We start from the raw sequence: 16,217 nt of genomic DNA, 5'->3' as shown, positions 1-16,217 counted from the left end.
GAGCTGAGCTGGACTTGGGAACCCACATTCTGCATTGTAGCTGTGAAACTTGGCTTGAGGACATAACTGCTCTTATCCTCAGTTTCCTCAACAGCAGAAAAGGGACAATGCTCCTCTGCACAGAGTTACTACAAGGCTTAAATAGGATAACCTGTGTTAAGCAAGAATCTTATAATAGAATTTACTTATTCCTGTGATTTGATTATAGATCTTCTGGTTCTTATCTCATACTATCGCTAATGTCCGAAATAAACAAATCTACTACATATTTTTTTTTTATCTGCTTCAAAGGGATTTGTGATTCCATGGTCTAATCTTCATTTGGAGTTTGGAATAAGTTTGCCATCAAGCTTGTTGCCAACAGGCCAAACCTGGCCATCGTAATTGTGTTGCTTGGCTATTACTTTTTTTTTTCTTTTTACTCTGAAATACTTTAGATGAGACATGTACTTTCCATTTTCAGATCCACACTCTCTTGTGGTATGCCTGGCCCCGTCACATATTTTCCCAATCTGCTTGGCCCCTGTGCACAACTGAGTTTTCAACCCATGATCTAGATTGATTCTTACTGAAGTAGCACATGCCACTGAAAATTTCCATGTTACTAAATGTTCCAGGAGTATCTTCTGTCTTTACTTCACTCGATCTCTCCTCAGCATTTATCAGTTAATAAACTTCTGTAGCTCTTTATTCCTTCTGTTATTGAAGATTCTTCTGGTTCTCTCTCACCTCTCTGCCAACCTACCCTTTGCTACAACTCTGCCTCCTTTGCCCACCATTTAAATGCTATAATTTGTCAGTGTTTTGCACGTTGGCACATGGCTCTTCTGGGTGATCTCATGTCTATGGTTCAGCCTGTCCAAAATTGGGTAATAATATTTTCCTTCAAACTACCTTCTCCTGTTGTGTTACACATCATCATGAAAGGAGCCACCAGAAGTCCAAGCCACCCAAGCCCCCAAACTAAAATCACTCTCACACCTAGATGGGATAGGTATTTAATAACTGGTACAGAATTCACACCAAACTAGAATGGACACTGTCCTCTATTTCTCACCATTGCTTTCCAGCTGAAGATCAGCCCTGCTTGTCCCATTCACCACAGTCAGCTTTTCCTTCCTCCCCTATAGTGTGAGTGGTGAGACCCTCCCTCACCGTTTCCCCCATGGACTAATGAATGTTAATTAGTCTCTCTTTTTCCAGATGGGTAAAATCTCAACCTTGATTGGCAATAGATGATTCTTTTATCCTGTCCTGTGCCTCATCTCTAGCTATTCCCAAGGCTCTAAAGGTTCACTATATTAAAATGGTTGCATTTCCCTGAACACCACCTTTCTCACCTCTGTGCGTTTGCCCACACTGCTCTGTCAGACAAGCATACTTTCCCCCTCAGCTCTGTTTACATAGCTAATTCTACTCATTCTTCAAAATTCGGTTCAGATATATCCATCTCGGAAAGGCCGGTCCTAAATTTCTCTCCTCTTAGCAATGTGCAGTCTAGGTTTGGAACCCCCACTTTGCAAATATTTTAAAAGTTTGCATTCTTGGGGCGTATTTTAATATGTACTATGTCTGAATGGAATAGCTTGGTATAATGTGTTGTTTGCAATCTGGTAAAATATTTTCCTGTGGAAGAGCCACCCCCATAGGATGAGAAAGTACAGAGGAGAAAAGTATTGTGGATCAACACAAAATTAATTTTCACTGACAAAGGAAAAGGAAGCAACAGCTGGGTAAACAAACAGCTGCACAAAGAGACAGAAAAATGGCAGTGAGTGACCATGAACACGGCAAATGGTCCAAAATATTACAAAAGCAAGTAAATAATATACGGAAATGAGTTAACCTACTGGAAAATTGCTGGAACATTTGAACAGGAAGTAAATAATAAGGAAAGTGTTCAAATAAAATTATTATAGAGAAAAACATTGAAACAAATATTCTATTTAAAATAAATGACCTTTTAATGAAATAAACTTAAGAGAAATTAACTTGAACATTTGTGGCTTTTTTAAATAAATGTGTTTTATACTGCAAGGAGTACATCAAAATATTATTAAAAACTTAATGAATAAAATTACCACACTTCTAACTTTTTGTTGTGTTGGAAAGAGTGAACTAGAAATTCATGATTGTTTTACTTTGCATTTATGTGAACACTGAGGAGACTGACCTTTCAAAAGGAAATATTTAACAACACAAGTAGCAACATAAATATATCACCTTCTAAAGAATGAGAGCATTCCAGACAAGGTTAAAGTTTTCCTTGACCTTCTACCTGCACCCTCATACCCACTGCTGTCCCTAGAGATAACCATTGTTTTCAGCTTAGTGTGTATCCTTCCAACATTTCCCATGCATTTACACACATACATGTAAGTATAGAAAATATATATCTTTATCTTGTGTGATAATACACTACATAAATTTCAGTAGTAATTCTGAAACTTTTTTGTTTTTTATATAACATTTTGGAACTATTTCCATATCAATACAAATGGAGCCATGTCATTAAAAGAATTGCCATAAATTATAGTATAGATATAACACTATTTGTGATGGACATTTAGGTTGTTTTTAATTTTCTGCATACTTCAGCAAACATTCATGAATATTTACTTAGTGCCATATGCCAGGCACCATTCTTGATGTTGTGGATTTATCAATAAACAAAACAAAGTCCTCCTTGTGGACATTCAAGAAGATTGACAATAAAAAAAGACATGCATATATGATAAAATGTCACAGAGCGATAGGTAGGATGAAGAAATGCAACAAAGGTGAGAGATGGGGTGGTCAGGAAAGGCTTCTCTGAGGTGCAGTTATATGAGCCAAGATCTAAGAGAAGTAAGAGGTTATTTTGCAAATATCCAAGGTACCAGCTGAGAAATGGAAGTGCTGAGTCAATTGGTGTTCATATTGAAAATGCCAAAACATCTTCTGAACTGTTTGTAATGATTCTTGCTCCCATTTGAAGCATAAAAGTACCTATTTCTCACACTCTACTATTTATTATTATGTTCCCTAATTTCTACCAATTGGATATGTGGAAAACTGTAATTTTGCTGTAGCTTTAATTGGTATACTTTAAAAAATTGGTATAAATGTATAACTTTAATGCTGGTGAGATTGTACACATTTTAATATGTACATTGGCCCTTTGAATTTCTTCATCTCAGACTTGATAGTTCTATGTCATTATCTGTTTTTCTCTTGTGTTATTTGTTTTTATTTATTTTTTAAAGATATTTATTTGAGAGAGAGAGAAAAAGAGAGAGAGCATGAGCAGGGGGTAGGGGTAGAAGGAGAGGGAGAAACAGGCTCCCCACTGAGCAGGGAGCCCAGTGTGGAACTCAGTCCCAAGACCCTGGGATCATGACCTGAGTCAAAGGCAGACACTTAACCGACTGAGCCACCCAGGCTCTTGTGTTATTTGTATATTATTATTTTTTAGTGGTATTATTTACTTTAATCATGCTAGAAAAGAGAGTCAAGGGAATGGTATTTAATAACCACCTCTCTTTTGTGCATATGTTTTAGACATAATTGACTTTTTCTTTTTTTTTAATTTTTCTTTCTTTATTTTTACTTTTGTCCAAATTTTTTATTTAAATTCCAGTTAGTCAACATGCAGTGTAACTCAGTTTCTGGTGTAGAATTTAGTGACTCATCACTTTTGCACAACACCCAGTGCTCATCACAAGTGCCCTCCTTAATGCCCATTACCCATCTAGCCAATCCCCCACTCGCCTCCCCATCTCACTTTCTTTATTTGTACCTACTTTACATTGGTTTTAAGGCATATATGTATGTTCTCTAAATATCGCTTTTCTCCCATTCACTCTATTTTCTTCTTTGGGAACTCTTTCTATACATGTTTTGGATCTTTTTATTCTATCTTCTCTCTTAATCTCTCTTATATTTTCCATCCAGGTGTCATTCTGGGTAGTGTCTTTAGATTTATCTTTCAATGCATTAATTCTCATTTTGATTCTATCAAATCTACTATTTAATCTTTTCATAAAATATTTATTTTCAAAGGCTATCTTTTTCAGTTTCAGAATTTCCACTTGGTTCTTTATCAAATCTGCCTGGTCTTTTTGTATAGTGTTTTGTTTTATGATTCTGATTTGTTCATGTTGTCAATTTTAAAAAATTTTTATTCAATTTATTTAAACTAAAAACAAACAAACCAACAAACAAACCATTTCTCCCATCCTGACCCCTCACCTCTTGCAACCACCACCAATCTGTTCTCTGTATCTATGAGCTCGGGTTTTTTGCTTTTCCTTAGATTCCACATATAAGATCATATGATATTTGTTTTCCTCTGTCTGACTTATTTCACTAGTGTAATGCCCTGGGGTCTCTCCATGTCTCAAATAGCAAGATTTTATTTTTTATGGCTGAATTATATATATATTATTATATATAATATAATTACACAATCACTTTATCCATTTATCCATTGATGTATACTCAGGTTGTTTTCATATCTTGGCTACTATAAATAATGCTGCAGTGGACATGGGAGTGCATATATCTTTTTGATAGTTTGGTAGTTCTGTTTTTATTTTATTTTTTTTTTAGGAACCTCCATATAGTCTTCCATAGTGGTTTCACCAATTTATACTCCCACCAACAGTGCACAAGAATTTTATTTCCTCCACATTCTCACCAACACCTGTTATTTCTTGTCTTTTTGATAATGGCCATTCTAACAGGTGTGAGGTGATATCTCATTCTTGTTTTGATTTCATTTCCTTAATAATTAATGACGTTGAGCGTCTTTTCATGTATGTACCTGTTGACCATCTGTAAGTCTACTTTGAAAAATGTATATTCAGATCTGCATATTTTAAAATCAGATTTTGTTTTTTTCTATTGAGTTTATAAGTACTTTATATATTTTTGTATATTAGCCCATATCAGATAAATGATTGCAAATATGCTCTCCCATTCAGTAAGTTGCTTTTCATTTTGTTGATGGCTTCCTTTGTTGTGCAGAAGCTTTTTAGTTTGATGTAGTCCTAGTAGTTTATTTTTGCTTTTGTTGCTTTTGCTTTAGGTGACAGATTCAAAAAATCATCACCAAGACCTATGTCAAGGAGCTTATTTCATGTTTTCTTCTAGGAGTTTTATGGATTCAGGTTTTAAGTTCAAGTCTTTAATTCATTATCTGTTAATTTTATGTATGATGGAAGATAGTGATCCAGTTTTATTCTTTCACATGTAGCTGTCCAGTTTTCCCAACACCATTTATTAAAGAGACTGTTCTTTCCCTATTATATATTCTTGATTCCTTTGTTGTAAATTAATTGACCATATATGCATGGGTTTATTTTTGGGCTCTTTATTCTGTTTCATTGATCTATGTGTCTGTTTTTATACCAGTACTATACTGTTTTAATTACTATAGCTTATCTTTGAAATCTGAGTGTGATGCATCCAGCCTTATTCTTCTTTCTCACGATTGCATGGCTATTTGGGGTCTTTGATGCTTCTGTACAAATTTTAGGATTATTTGTTCTATTCCTGTGAAAAATACCATTAGAATTTGATAGGGATTGCATTGAATCTGTATGTTGTTTTGGGTAGTATAGATATTTTAACAATATTAATTCTTCCAATCCATGAGCATGGAATATTTTTCCAGTTACTTGTGTCTTCTTCAGTTTCTTTCATAAATGTCTTACAGTTTTTGATCGATCGGTCTTTCACCTTTTTGGTTAAATTTATTCCTAGGCATTTTCTTCTTTTTGATGCAGTTGTAAATAGGATTGTTTTTGATATTTTTCTTTTTAATAGTTTGTTATTAGTGTAAAGAAATGCAACAGATTGTTGTATATGGATTTTGTATCCTGCAACTGTACTGAGTTTATTTATTGTTTCTAAGTTATTTGATGGAGTCTTTAGGGTTTATATAATTTCATGTCATCTGCAAATAGTGTTAGTTTTTCTTCTTTCTTCAAAAATTTGATGCCTTTAATTTCTTTTTCTTACCTAATTGCTCTGGCCAGGACTTCCAATACTAATTTGAATAAAAGTGGTGAGATTGGACATCCTGTCTTGATCCTGACCTTAGAAATCAGGATTATTGGATTATTGAGAATGATATTGGCTGTGAGCTTCTCATATATGGCCATTATTATGTTGAAGTACATTCCCTCTATACCTGCTTTGTTGAGAGTTTTTATCATAAATGGATGTTGAATTTTGTCAAATGCTTTTTCTGCATCTATTGAGATGATCATATGATTTTTATTCTTCATTTTGTTAATGTGATGCTATCATGTTGATTGATTTGCAAATGTTGAACCATTCTTGCACCTTCCACTCAGTGGTATGCACTTAAGGTTCCTCCGTGTCTTTTCATGGCTTGATAAGTCATTTCTTTTTAGTGCTGAATAATATTCCCTTATACAGATATAATACAGTTTCTTTATCCATTCACCTTAGCAAATCATCTTGATTGCTTCCAAGTTTGGGCAATTATGAATAAAGCTGCTATAAGCATGCTTGTGCAGGTTTCTGTGTGGACATAAGTTTTCAATGCCTTTGGGAAGATACAAAGAAGCAGGATTGCTGAATCACATAAGAGTGTTTAATTTTATAAGAAACCACTAAACTGTACCATTTTGCATTCCCACCAGCAGTGAATGAGAGTTTCTGTTGCTCCACATCCTTATAGGCGTTCAGTGTTGGCAGGGTTCTGGATTTTGATCATTCTCATAGATGTCTAGTAATGATACCTCATTGCTGTATTAATTTGCATTTCCTTGATGATATACAATATGAACATCTTTTCATATGCTTATTTGCCATCTGGTGAGGTGTCTGTTGAAGTCTTTGGCCCATTTTTAAATTGAGTTATTTGTTTTCTTATCGTTGAATTTAAAGAGTTCTTTGTATAGTTTGGATAATAGTTCTTTATCTGCTGTGTCTTTTGGGCATGTATTTCTCCCAGGATGCAGTTTGTCTTCTCGTTCTCTTGATATTGTCTCTCACAGAAATGTTTTTAATTTTAATGAATTCCAGTTTATCGATTATATCGTTCATGGATTGTGCCTTTGATTTTGTACATAAAATGTTACTGCCACAGCCAAGGTCACCTAGGTTCTCTCATTATTTATCTTATAGAGTTTTACAATTTTGCATTTTACATTTATGATCCATTTTGAGTTAATATTTGTGAAGGCTATCAAGTCTCTGTCTAGATTCAACTATTTGCATGTAGATACCCACTTGTGTCAGCACCCATTTGTTGAAAACATTATCTTTGTTACATTGTATTGCCTTTGCTCCTTTGTCAAAGATCAGCTGACTGCATTTATGTGGGTCAATTTCTGGGTTTTCTGTTCTGTTCCATTGATGTGTCTATTCTTTTACTAATACCACATTATCTTGATTACTGTAGCTTTATAGTAAATCTTAAAGTCGGGTAGAGCCAGTCCTCCAAGTTTGTTCATCTCCTTCAATATTATATTGGCTATTCTACATCTTTTGCTTCTCCACATAAATTTCAGAATTAGTTTGTTGATATACACAAAAGAACCTGCTATGTTTTTCGTTGGAGTTGCATTGAATCTATAGTTCATGTTGGGAAGAACTAACATCTTGACAATATTGAGTCTTTCTATCCATGAACATGTAGTATCTCTCAAAATCTCATTTATTTAGTTCCTTGATTTCATTCATCAGAGTTTTCTAGTGTTCCTCACATAGGTCTTGTATATATTTTGTTGGATTTATGCCTAAGTATTTCATATTTGGGGGGTGCTAATATAAATGATATTGTATTTTCTATTTCTTTTTTAAAAAATATTTTATTTATTTATTTGACAGAGAGAGAGAGCACAAGCGGGGGGAATAGCAGAGGGAGAGAGAGAAGCAGACTTCCCACTGAGCAGGGAGCCCAATGTGGGTCTCGATCCCAGGACCCTGGGATCATGACCTGAGCCAAAGGCAGATGCTTAACCAACTGAGCCACCCAGGCGCCCTGTATTTTTTATTTCAAATTCTACTTGTTTATTGCTCATATTTAGGAAAGTAGTTGACTCGGTATATTAATCTTATATCCTACAACCTTGCTGTAATTGTTTACTAGTTCCAGGAAGCTTTTTTTTTTTTTTTTAATTCTTTCAGATTTTCTACATAGATGATTGTGTGAAGATGATTGTCTGCAAAGACAGTTTTATGTATTCCTTTCCAAACTGTATATCTTTATTTCATTTTCTTATTTAGATGTATTAGCAGTGACTTCCAGTATAATGTTGAAAAGTAGTTGTGAGAGGGGACATCCTTGACTTATTACTGATCATAGTAGGAAAATTTCAAGTTTCTAACCATAAAGTATGATGCTAGGTGTAGATTTTTTGTAACTATTCTTTATCAAGTTGAGGAAGTTCTATGCCTGGTTTAGCTATGGATTTTTAAAAGCTATGCTTTTCTAAGTTATTATTAGGTCCAAGAAATCATTTTCCAATTTGTTCTCTTATATATATTCTAGACAGGTAATTATATCATCTGCAAATATTGGCGGATTCCCCCTTAAAGACATACCTGAAATACATTTTAAAAAATTTCTTTTTCAGGACACCTGGGTGACTCAGTCTTTTAAGCATCTGCCTTCAGCTCAGGTCGTGATCCCAGGGTCCTGGGATTGAGTCCCACATTGGGCTGCCTGCTCAGCAGGGAGTCTGCTTCTCTCTCTGCCCCTCTCCCCACTCCCCCGCTCCTGCTGTCTCTCCCTCCCCCTCTCTCTCCTTCAGAAATAAATAAATAAAATCTTTAAAAAAATAAAAAATAATTTTCTAGTGCAGTGTGTGTATCTTTGTGTTGTTGACTTTTCATTTTAGATCAGATGTTATGGCCTATATGATGATAATTGTTTTTATATATATATTTTTTTTCTTTTGTGATATGTAGTCCTTTTTAGAAATTTTTAATTTGTGTTTAAAAATAATAAACTTTTTAATTGAAGACTCTCTATGATTATGGATTTGTGAGTATCTAAATTTTAATCAGTTTTTGCTATATACACTTTGAAAATCAAATAGTTTGGCAAAGGCAAAGCTTAAAACGGTAAGAAGTAAATTCTTGTCTCACATTCCCCCAAGTAATGTTCTAAGATGTTCAAATTCTCTAGTTGATTTTTCTCTTGTTGCATTTTAAAGCAGCATGCTTAATTACAGTTTTAAACTTTTCAGTTTATCTATTGATTTATTATGGAAAAATAAAGGTTTTTGTCTCTTAAAGTGCCACTCACAGCACTCCTCCATACACACTTATACTTTCCTAACTTCTCAATTAAGATATATCACAATTAAATTAATAGTGCTTACCTTATTGTCTACATAATAATTCACATCTGAGACAAAAAGTCTATTTTATGAGTACTTGATATCCTGTTCAACTCTTAATTTTTTTCCTATTAATTTTCCCCCAGAGCAAATAAAGGCTTTCTATGCAATTAGTCACTAATTCATCTCCAGACTCCCAATTAGAGCTGCAAATCTTCTTTCATTACTGTCAACATCTATCAGATGACTATCAGAGGCACTTTTTTGTTGTTGTTGAGACAACTCTCCCGGAAGTGCCCTTTTCCTTTCACTAGAATCTGACTTACAGGTTTCTAGGCCTGCTTTGTAGCTCTTTAGCTGGAGATTTCCTTTACCAGAATCCATCAATTATCTTCTTAAATCGCCAGTAGCTGTTTCTTGTAACCTAAATGTTCTTTTTCTTTTTATAGTATCCTACTCTAAGTGGATACAGTCAACTATTAATATTTCTAAACAAGCTAATTATAGATTTTAAGAGTTTTCTTCTGGCCCTTGAATAACATTGGTTTCCTCTGAGTTCTTTTATTCTTCTTCCACTTTGTTCTCTGACTCTCATGATGGAGGCTTTCCTTCAATATCTTCTGATCTTGGCTCTCTGTTCTTGTTTAGTAACTGGAAGCTCTGAAGACTAGACCTGTCATGGGTAGACTTTACTTTTGGTCGAGAAGGTAGGAAGGTGGCTTTCTTTTGGGTGACTCCCCAGTGTCATTATCTGTATCGTATCTTTTCTCTTGGGCCAGTGTCAGTATTCTACTTGGGAACTATAAGCTTGGCTACCAATATTGTACAAGTTGAAAAGAATTTCAGTTTCCCCTCGGGCTGGGCCAGCTCTGGGCACATAGTCACTGTTCCTCCATAGAGGCTGATATTCTCTCCCTGCTACCCACAGTGATAATTGATCAGTGCAGGATTTTAGGGTTCAGTCCACTTGAATGTCTCTCCTGCCCCATAATGTAAACAATCACCTTGTTGATTGTTCCAAGACACCCAACTTCTCAGTATCTTCTGCCTTTAGGCATGGGGCACTGCTACATTTTAGAGCAGTGCTCAACAAATAAGCTTATATTCTGGTTTCTTTCTGTAAGCATTCTCTTTTTCAGAGGTAACTTAGATTTGGGGATTCATTGAGGGTTTCCCTTCTTTTCTTTTTTCAGGATGGATGTAGATCTTTAAAAATATTTTTTCTTTCATTTCTAGGAATTTGCTGGAAGAGGGGAGAACTGGACCCTTATCTTTCTTTATTCTATTCAGTTTGCATCTTGACTGGCATTCTGAAGCTGAACATTTAACACTTTTTATTACTTGCATCTGTGTTTTTGTCCATTATCTGTGTTTTTGTCCATTTTCATATCATTATATCAATATATTTAGACTCTATAATGTTATCAATATTGAGCTTCTATTTTTATATTTGTTGAAAATACTTTTCAGAGTCATTCCCTTTTTATTTTAGTTATCTTATTTTCGTGGCAATGAAATTTTGCATCTTGATGTAATCAATTTTGTCAATATTTTCCTTTATAGAAAGATAATTTGCAAGTGGCTGATAAATTCACACAGTTGTTTTCTTTAGTTTTTCTTGTAATATAGACTTTAAATATCTTATCTTGAAATTATTTTGAAATCTTCTTGTCAAATATAAATCTATTCCCCCTCAAATTTTCATATTGTTAAATAGTTAGCTTGAATGTAACTGTTTAAAATTTCAATGATTTTTCTCTTTATTATCATGTATGAAATTTATTTGTGAAGTGTGCTATATTTCTGTGCTTTCTGCTATTTTTATTGATATATTTTTCTATTTCATGCCCATACTCATTATATATTAATCATTTCTATTTTTAATAATTTCACTTGCTGATCTCACTTCATTTTCTTTTTTCAGTTTAATAGTTTTCCATTTGTATAGTATACAACTATTCTGAGCTAAGTTGTAAAAATTAAAAGACAAATAAAACTTGTCCTTTGTCTTCAAGGAGTACACAGTCTTGGATGGTTGAGATAGTTCATCCTGAGAAGTTCCAAGAAGACTCCTTTGAAAGCTTAAGTTGAAAGGAAGGAATAAGCTTTAGAAGGAGAAGCTTGAGTCTTGATGTTTAGGCAGAACTTCACCAGGGCAATGAATAGATAAGCCAAAAGGAAACTATCACTGCCAAAAGATGAGGACAGATGCACATACAGGGATGGCTGGAGTATTGGGTGAAGATAGAGAGAGTATCTGAGAATGAGGCTGAAGAGATAAGCTGGAGCACTACTCTTTTACAATTCTAGTTGAATTTTGTAATAATTTAGTAAAATTCAAACCACCCCTATTAAGCTCTTGATCAGAGTAACAGAAAATATATTAGGTGTGCCATAAATAAGCATTGAATTGATTTGAGTTCTTAAATAATGTCATTTGTTGAAAAATGGGGTAGGTAAAAATAATAAAATTTTATATATAGGCTGGTTCTTTAACAGTATCAAAAAATTAAGGCTATAGTAAATCCAAGATGTGTGTTCCTTTTCAAAGTTAAAACTCAAGGAAGAAAGACTGCCCTCTTCAAGAATAATCAGTCAGCTTTAAGACAGGGAACATAAAATCAATTTCCCTGATTTTATTGGAGCTGTCTGTAATTCTCATTAGTATGTAGTCCACTACAAAAATAAGGATAAGTTCCGTTAACCAGCAGAGTGCTGTGGAATAGGAGCCATTCTGCACAGCAATAAGGAGGAAATGGAAGCAAGAAAGGGAACAGATAGAAGTAGACTAATTGCTCTAGAATGTTGATAGTGAAATGAAAAAACTAGAATGTAGCTCGGGGAATGGTATGAGCATATGAAGAATTGCCTCATACTAAGTTCTAACTGTGCTTAGAAGACAAAAAGGAATAATTCAGTAGAGAGGGAGAGGTTAAATGTTTGTGTTTTTAAAAAGATTTATTTATTTTTGCGAGAGAGAGAGAACACAAGCAAGAGTAGGGGAGCGGCAGAGGGAGAAGGAGAAGCAGACTCCCCACTGAGCAGGGAGCCCAGTGCGGGCCTCGATCCCAGGACCCTGGGATCACTGAGCCACCCAGGCACCCTGAGGTTAAATGTTTTAAAGAAGCAATACCCACTTTAGAACATGAATTTTTAAGAAAATATGAAATGGTTTGTTCCAAGACACAGGGGAAGAGGGAGCACTTCTTCCTGTTAGAATTGCAACAAGGATAAAATTAGAAGATGTAAAGAAAGAGATGTTGAGGGATAGATGGCAGAGAGCTAGACAGCTTACATGGATGGCTTTGATCTTCTAAATAAGTCTGTCCACAGGACCCCTGCACGAGAATCACCAGGGAGTGCTGGATACAAAGTCAGCTGGATTACTCATTGGAACCCAGGAAGCTGTAATATCAGGATATTCTAACTAGAGTTTGAGAACCATGGTTCAAAAGAAGTAGGAGGTTACCTGCAGGGTGTGTTTACATGATTGGGAAAGCATTCATGTTTTAGGAAGACAGCAGAAGATATGGGTGGGCAACAGGGAGAATAGAATTATTAAGCATGGGCTAGTGGAGTTGAGAGGTAGGAGTTTGTGTTGGCGAGGCTGGTCCAGCCCCGGAATACGGGTAAATGTGCTTCCATGGCTTCTTCTAGGATAAAGTGATTCCACTTACAAACCCTGTTACCACTATTTTTATTTGTTGCAGCCCAGAGAAAATTGCTAAAGCAGGCTGCTGAGTCAAGGACATGAGGAAACCTGGAGCAATTTTCCTTCTTTGGGGCTCAAGGAACACACCTTTCTTGGCAGGCAGAGTTAATCACACTGATTGCTACACAAAACCCTGTGGATTTGTTTATTCAGAGTTTTAGTTTCACATATTTATGATGAACGCTGCCAACGTGTCAGGCCAGACTTTCCTCTGTGAGTTGTGGCTCCGTTGCATTCTTACGGGCCTCTGCTCCACCTGCACGTAACCTGACGCAGGTGACGGCCCTGTGTGAAAGAACAAAAGTTGCAAGAGCCGAGTGTAGTTCATTGTCTTTCTTCTCTTTTTATACTTGACCTGTAGCAGCCTCCTCACTGGTCTGCAGGCGACCGGCCTCTTCCTTCCCCAGATCACCAGGGACCTTTTTTGGCACAGACTGACCACTAAGCAAATGAGGAAATAGCTGTAAGGTAAATACTAAGTGCTGTGAGTACTCACGGCGGCTGTGGAGTTTCCCCATCCCCACAGGCTGAAGTCCACGAGCAAATTAGAGACACTCGAGGTTTTTTGCAACATGTCTTATCTTCAGCCACTGCCTCCCGCGGCCCAGGGAAACAGGCTCTTCTTCATGATTGTTTCAGTGCACTGTGCACCCCAGCCTGTGACCAAAGTGTTTCTTACTTTGTTGCTGTACTTCCTGTTGTTGCCCCATAGGAGCTGTACTTAAATGCCATCCCCTCTCTGAAGCTTCCTCAGACTCCACTCCTCTCAGGCAGGATTATTTTTTCATCTGTATCCCACAGTACTTTATACAGATATCAACTGTTGCATTTAGAACATTATGTTGTACTCATTTATATTTTTGTTTCCACAATTGGACCTGAATTTCTTAAGAACAGAAATTGGGTCATTAAATTTTTAATTCCCCAGTGCCTGACACATAGGATGTACATCATCAATTTTAGTTGAATACACTTGAACCGGAGATCCTCTTTTTATGGAATCCAAATGGAAAGAACAGAGGAAAGTAGAGTTTCTTTGGAGCAAGCAATACGGGCAACTCTGTCAGCATCATTTTATAATAATAACAAGTGCTTCTTTTTCCATGTAATATTATAGTTATAATATAGTATCAGTTAATCGGAATACTTCTAGGATCATAGAATTTGAACGGGAAGAAGTATCTTCCAGGTGGTTCCTTTGATTTGCAGATGAAGAAACCAGTCCTGTGCTTATATCAGACTGCAGAAGTAGTTTTTATCAAAATCCTATCCAATGGGATGCCTGGGTGGCTCAGTCGGTTAAGCATCTGCCTTCGGCTCAGGTCATGATCCCAGGGTCCTGGGATCGAGTCCCGCATCAGGCTCCCTGCTCAGCAGAGAGCCTGCTTCTCCCTCTCCCTCTGCCGCTCCCCCCTGCTCATGCTCTCACTCGCTAGCTCTCTGTCTCAGATGAATAAATTAAAAAATATTTTTTAAAAATCCTATCCAACAACCAACAACCTTTGTGAATTCATGAGATTTTTACATTCCAGGCAAATAATTCTGGGAGAACAAAATGTACAGTACATTTTAGTTAAAAGGGAATTCCATTAAGGAATCTTAAGCTGAATTTAAGATTGTTGGGGTTGGGGAAAGCCAAGCTACTTGATGAGAAATAATTGGTAAGTTCAAGGAAGATTTTAAATATAAGTGAAGCGGTTTTCATGTTCTCCCCACCCCGCCCCACCCCCGAGATAAATGTGAACTAGGAGGGCCATCAGACAAACAATAGAGTGGGGTTTGATGAGTTCCTTTTCTCAGGGTTTAACTGAGCCTCTTTTTCTCTATAATAGGTTTCAGAATCTGCTGTGGTCCAGAAAGACATTTGTGGACAACATGAAGATCTATAACCACAGTTACATCTACATGCCTGCCTTTTCTATGAAGACGGGAACAGAGCCATCTCTCCGGGTTTATTACACACTGTCAGATGTTGGTGCCAATCAAACAGTGCTCTTTGCCAACCCCAACTTTCTGCGTAGCATTGGAAAGTTCTGGAAAAGTAGGGGAATCCATGCCAAGCGCCTGTCCACAGGACTCTTCCTGGTGAGTGCGGCTCTGGGTCTCTGTGAAGAGGTAGCTATCTATGGTTTCTGGCCCTTCTCTGTGAATATGCATGAGCAGCCCATCAGCCACCACTACTATGATAACGTCTTGCCCTTCTCTGGCTTCCATGCCATGCCAGAGGAATTTCTCCAGCTCTGGTATCTTCATAAAATCGGTGCACTGAGAATGCAGCTAGACCCATGTGAAGACACTTCACTCCAGCCCACTTCCTAGGGACCATGGAAAAAGAAAGAACCGAGACAGGGTATTTTTGTTAGGTTTTCTACATGACTCCAAAAGGAAATGGTCAAGTCATTTCATGGATTCACATGGGCCACTTGGAAAAACAAAACAAAACAAAAACAACTATAAAAACCCAAGAGAAACTCTACTTTGGATGTTGGCTTGGAGGACAAATAAGAAATGAAACATCCTCTGAAATATTTTGTAGCACATTGTGGATTTGCAACCAGTAACATGCTGATGAGATGATGTTGGTAAAGCACATTTAGGTGGTTCAAATCTAGAAGATGCAGTTCACAAACAAGATAGAACTCTGGTTGTTGAAGGTGAAGAATTAATCAAGGTAGAATAAAGGAAATGCCAGCACAAAGTGTTACTGATTACCAACACAATATGGCTTTAGGAAAAAACCTATCTTATATCTTAGAACCATAGGTTTTTAAAAAATGATTATTTATTTTTGCCCTATTTAGGGGCAGTGAGTGGGTGATGAGGTAGCTAAAAAAAAAAAAAAGAATCCCTTACTGAGTAATAAAGATACAAAACACTACAGCTAATTATTGTGATTTGTTGAACCAAGTCTATGTTAACTCTAGTCTCCTTCCATTTAAAAAATGTTAAGAATTGCTTCCTCCCCTTTTATCAGGTCTACTTAGATGATGTGAAGCATTGTTGAATTTAGACTGTGTTGATTCATAGTCTGGATAACATGAGCCACTTTCCCTCCTTCTCAGAATTGAGGGCATAAACTCAATTTTAGATCTGCATTATTTAAGCCTGTTTGTATTATGTTATTTTAGTGCAAAAAGACTACAAATGTGAGTGCATTATTTATTTGCAAATTGGCATAATTGTCTTCATAATTTAGTACTCAG

General features: G+C 36.2%; 1 protein-coding gene across 1 annotated transcript in view; it reads left to right on the top strand.

Annotated features, from left to right (window-relative positions):
- ST8SIA1 (ST8 alpha-N-acetyl-neuraminide alpha-2,8-sialyltransferase 1) overlaps window positions 1–15,870 on the top strand; it is a 145,066-nt gene extending 129,196 nt beyond the window's left edge. Inside the window, exon 5 of the mRNA XM_032432651.1 lies at window positions 14,847–15,870. Within this exon, the coding sequence (XP_032288542.1) occupies window positions 14,847–15,333 (487 nt within the window). The 3' untranslated portion in view covers window positions 15,334–15,870. The remainder of the gene's footprint in view (window positions 1–14,846) is intronic.
- Window positions 15,871–16,217: the final 347 nt, after the last annotated feature.

This window comes from Phoca vitulina, unplaced genomic scaffold (genome assembly GCF_004348235.1).
Source record: "Phoca vitulina isolate PV1807 unplaced genomic scaffold, GSC_HSeal_1.0 scaffold49, whole genome shotgun sequence".
In the NCBI taxonomy this organism is placed as follows: Eukaryota; Metazoa; Chordata; class Mammalia; order Carnivora; family Phocidae; genus Phoca; species Phoca vitulina.
Note: the sequence above shows the minus strand (reverse complement) of the source record. Positions and strands in the feature narration are given on the sequence as shown.